Below are 5,071 nucleotides of genomic sequence, written 5' to 3' on the forward strand. Positions count from 1 at the left end.
GAAACTTAATAAGTTTCTTTGAGACTTACTACAATATAATGCATTATTAATGCTTAATATTGTCCCTCCAGGTAGTAATAAGGTCGCTTTTCCAGAGCCCTCAATTAATTTTGTACTACCTGATATTGTGTTGACATATGCCATTTTCATAACCAAATTAGAAAAGTATTTCTTTTCTTTTAATATTGTATGCGTTGTAGCACTATCAAGAAGGCATACATCTCCATTACTCATCTTGAATCCAACTAACAACTGGGGAATTCTATTTATTTTCATTAAAATAAAATACATCAAAAGAAGGAAGAAACAAAATTAACAAAGGAAATTTAAATACTTCAACATGAATAACATAATAATTAAAAATACATAAGTAAAATATTAACGAATTTCATTCCCCAGCTAAAAGATCAAACATTAGTTTCGATCTCCAAAAAAGTCATCAACTTCCATATGAGTAATGTCACCAAGGCCATCAAAAACATCATCCTTTAAAGCCAAATTTGCTTCAACATCTTTATCGTATTTCTGAGATGTTCCCGGCTTATCATCATCTTTAAGAGTCATATGTGACTCAGCTCGAGCATTGGAAGAGGAAGCACCACTTTTATTTCCTTTCTTTTTAAAGGAATTTTGATAGAGCCTTACAAAATGTTCATGTGTGCGACATTCATTCTTCTAATGGCCTTTCATACCACAACGACGACAATTACTTTTTGAGGGGTTATTTTGAGAACTCATGTTGTTCTCCCTTTTATTATGACCACCACCTTGATGATTAGTGTATCGTCTTTTATCTTTGCCACATCCCCGTGCATTATTATATCCCCGATGATCATCTCTTCTTACTTCAGATTGATCACGTGCTTCCACCACATTTGCCTCCCGTAATGGAGCAGCTCCAGTGGGACGAGCTTCATGATTTTTCATTAAAAGAGCATTATGTTGCTCAGCCACCAAAAGACATGAGATTAATTCAGAATATTTCTGAAAACCCTTTTCACGATATTGCTGCTGCAATATCACATTCGAGGCATGAAAAGTAGTAAGTGTCTTTTCCAACATGTCCTCATCTTTTATAGTCTCCCCACATAATTTCAACTGGGAGGTTATCCTGAATACAGCAGAGTTGTATTCAATTACGATCTTACAATCTTGAAAACGTAAATGCATCCACTCATAACGAGCTCTTGGCAACACTGTTGCCTTTAAGTGGTCATATCTCCCCTTTAAATCAGTCCACAATTCAAGTGGATCTTTCACCGTCAGATATTCAATCTTCAGGCCCTCATCAAGATGATGACGAAGGAAAATCATAGCCTTCGCCTTATCTTGACTCGATGCTTCATTTCCCTGAGTAATAGTGGCATCAAGACCTTTAGCAGCCAATTGAATCTCAGCATCGAGTACCCATGAAAGATAATTCTTTCCAGAAATATCTAATGCCACAAACTCAAGTTTGGATAAATTCGACATAATGAAAATTCTGAGAGAATATGTGAATTAAATGAAAATATTTATATAGTACCTTTGCAAGTAGCAATTTCGTGCTGATAACGTGTTGTAAAGAAAGCTCAGAATATAAGATGAAAAAGACAAGAAGTATAAGATAGAGGAGATAATTTTCTTATTCAAGTATATCATACAATGGTGAATGATATCTCTATTTATAGTGTTGAGATATCATAGTCAAAGGTCACCTTGAAATTTTACATAGTTATCATCAAGGTTCATATCACCTTGATATCTTATCACATTGGAAACACTAATACATTAATCCAATTAATTGTTGGATAACTCTAATGGATCATCCACATATACAATGGATTTACAACATTTACTATTATATCTTCTTTTTTTACCCTCCCTAGTTTCTTTCTTTCAGTTTTTCTTCCCTTAGTGACTCGAATTCACAACATACAAGTTAGAAGTAAGAGATGCTTACCATCCGAGCAACTCTCTCCCGTCATATATTACTATATCTATTTTACTTTATCATAATTTTTGGTTTTGTAATCCATATTTCCGTGTTCTGATTTAACATGCTGCAAATCGTTCCATATTTTTATAAAGCAATTTGAAGGAAAATGCAATATAAAGAAAAATTGTTTGAAAACATGTAGTAAATTCTAAAGGTACACAAGAACACAAATATCTCTGAGATGCATGAAAGAATACAAATGAACTGATGTATATCTATAAACACATTTAACTTATGTGGAGTTATCTAACCGACAAGATTCACTTAAAAGTTATAGTGATGATACAACAATCTACCATACGCTACCACGCATCTTATACCTGGCCAAAGTTATAAGACCTGAACTACCTAATGGATCTACTAGTGTACTGTGAAAAGGGTTCATCTAAAAAGTATGACATTTGCTACCCATGGTGGCTCTCCCCCATATTGTTGTTCAATACTACTCCCAAAATATACCGACTCTTATGTTTTTAAAAATACTGATTCTGTGGTTTGAGATTAGTGCTCAAAATATTTAGTTCAATGGATATCTTGGAAATCTTAGTTTTCCTAATTTCTTCACTTAGAAAGTTATTTCTCTTTAACTGAAAAGTAGTCTAAAGGCTTTTTTGAAATCTCAGTTTCCCTTATTTTTTAAATGTGAAAGCATTTTAAGTTCCTTTGAGAATACTTAGTTTCCATATACTGCTTTGAAGGAATACTTTACTTTACTCTGAACTCAACTCGAGCTTAAGTCTTGAAATGACATTTAAAATATTTTTGAAAGACTTATGAAACTTGAAATTAACTTCTTCTGCTTATCTTGAGTCCTTACTCAACTGATCTACAAGACTTAAAAAAAGTTTAAACTATTTGCAAAAAGCTTCATGAAAGGAATTTAGGAATTCTCTAGACTTAGCTCTAACTTTATATTTGAAGTTGAAGTTATATATTCAAGGTTGTAAATTCATGTTTCTTGATAATTTCTATATGATTAGAACTCATATAGAATAGTTAGAATCATTAGGATGTGTTAAAACACCTTGGAAGGGCTTAATCGGACTGAACTGCAAAAACTAGGTGAAAATGCCAATTTGGATGCGTTTGGAGTGCGGCGCACCAACCTCATTTGACTGAGGCTTATTTCTGGCGCACTGCTGGTGTGCCGCCCCAGCCTTTCTGGCAAACATGAGGCGCGCTGCGCTAGCTCTTCCCCAGGTGACGCCTAACGAATTTGTCTTCTCGTTTTCTAGGCTTAAATCATTCTAATTCTATCTCATTTATCGAATTCACCTTAGATCTATGTATCCAAATCATATATACAAGTATCTAACCCAAGAAATTCAAGAAAAAACAACTAATTCATCAAGCAACTCTTAAAATATCAACTTACGTTCAAGAAAGAAAGCACTTCAACAATAGTATGCAAGAACATTCAAAAATCCAAACTTTATGGATGAAATCTCATTGAATCAACATGCTTGGCAGATGGATAAGCAAACCCAAAGTTGAGATAGACTCACATACCTTGATAGGGAAAACCCCGACGCATTCCACTCGCTAACCTTGACGTTCTTGGTGAATCCTTGGCTTTTACTCCCTTTTCTTCTTCTTTTCTCTCTTCTCCAAGCCCTAAGCGTGATTTTTATTTTCTAATCTGAACTAAAACTTATTTTTACCCCTAATGAATTCCTAAAAAGAATAGGAAATTAATTGGTGAAAATACTAGTTTCCCTTCATTAAATTCATATTGGGATTTTCCTTACCTCAACAACCCAACTTCCAATGGGCTGATCTCCCTCATACAATATCGAAAATGCGCAAACATAGTATTGGAAAGACCTATCCAATGTCTTTCGAACAATATCAAGAATTACCTCTAACTCATCCTAAGCTAAAAGTTATAGCCGTTTGAAAATGACCAAAACTCACTTTCTTAACTTAGAAAATTTTCCACATTATTTGTTTCTTTTCCAAATGAATATTTTTAGTTTTTCAACTTATTCCTAGCTAATTCAAATTTTTGAGATGTTAAAATATCTCCCCCTTGGGAAAATTCGTCCCCGAATGAGATTTCTTTCACTAAGCTAAGGATGGTAACATCAGTTCTACATTCAACAAACAAAAGCAACTAATCATATGCTTACTTTTAGTTTATAAAGTACCAAGAAGAAAATTATTACCTTAATCTTCATTAACTCCGGATTCAAAGAGATGTGGATATATTTTCTCCATATTCTCTTTAGCTTCCCAAGTCTCTTCGTCAACAAATTGGTTCCTTCAAAGGACTGGACTGGTGCAACATCCTTTGTTCTCAATTTGCGAACTTGACAATTTAAAATCTGAACCAAAATCTTTTCATAGGATAAGCTATCTTTAATCCCGCATTTTCAGTTAGTACCATCAAAGAAGGATCGCCCATACACTTTTTCAACATAGAGATGTGAATTACTGGATGAACTGGTGCCAACTCTTGGGGTAGCTTTACTTCATAAGCTATATTGCCAATCCTTTTGGCTATGCGATAAGTTCCAATATATCGGGGACTAAGCTTCCACTTCTTACCAAACCTCATAGCACCTTTCATGGGTGAAACCTTCGCTTATACCCAATCATTCACTTCGAACTCCAACTACCTTCTCCTAACATCTGTGTATGAATTTGACAACTTTGTGCCGTTTTCAGTCTCTCTTGAATTACCTTCACCTTCTCCATAGCTTGGGGAACTAGATATAGTCATATCATCCCTTTTTCACCAACTTATAACTACAATAGGAGATCTGCATCTTCTCCTATAAAATGCTTAGCCATTTGTGGTAACTGTTGTTGTAAGCAAACTCAATGAGATGTAAGTGATTATCCCAATTCCCCTTTAAATTAATCAAGCAATCCCTCAACATAATTTATAACCTCTGGATGGTAGGCTCCGTTTTCCCATACATCTAGGGATGAAATGCAGTGTTTAAGTTCACCTTTGAACCCAAACCTTTCTGGAAAGATTTCCAGAACTGTGTATTAAATTTTGCACCTCTATCTAAAATGATTGAAACTAGAAAGTCATGAAGCCTCACCACTTCATGAATATATAACTTTGCATAATCCTCTTCCTAA

At 34.4% G+C, this 5,071-nt stretch overlaps 1 protein-coding gene across 1 annotated transcript; it reads right to left on the minus strand.

Annotated features, from left to right (window-relative positions):
• Window positions 1-414: 414 nt before the first annotated feature.
• On the minus strand, window positions 415-1,473 carry LOC101255496 (uncharacterized). The gene is made up of 2 exons (XM_069298483.1): window positions 847-1,473; window positions 415-615 (listed from the first exon to the last, which is right to left on the minus strand). Exons 1-2 carry the CDS (start codon window positions 1,471-1,473, stop codon window positions 415-417), a joined length of 828 nt encoding a protein of 275 aa, XP_069154584.1.
• Window positions 1,474-5,071: the final 3,598 nt, after the last annotated feature.

The sequence above is a fragment of the Solanum lycopersicum genome, chromosome 5, assembly GCF_036512215.1.
Source record: "Solanum lycopersicum chromosome 5, SLM_r2.1".
Classification (NCBI taxonomy): domain Eukaryota; kingdom Viridiplantae; phylum Streptophyta; class Magnoliopsida; order Solanales; family Solanaceae; genus Solanum; species Solanum lycopersicum.

What these genes read in the sequence shown, in the direction of transcription:
- LOC101255496 (XM_069298483.1), bottom strand. Translation starts at nt 1,473, where the DNA reads ATGTCGAATTTATCCAAACTTGAGTTTGTGGCATTAGATATTTCTGGA. An exon ending in AAGCACGTGATCAATCTGAA is followed by an intron (nt 616 to 846) that starts GTAAGAAGAGAT and finishes TCCTTTAAAAAG; the next exon opens with AAAGGAAATAAAAGTGGTGC.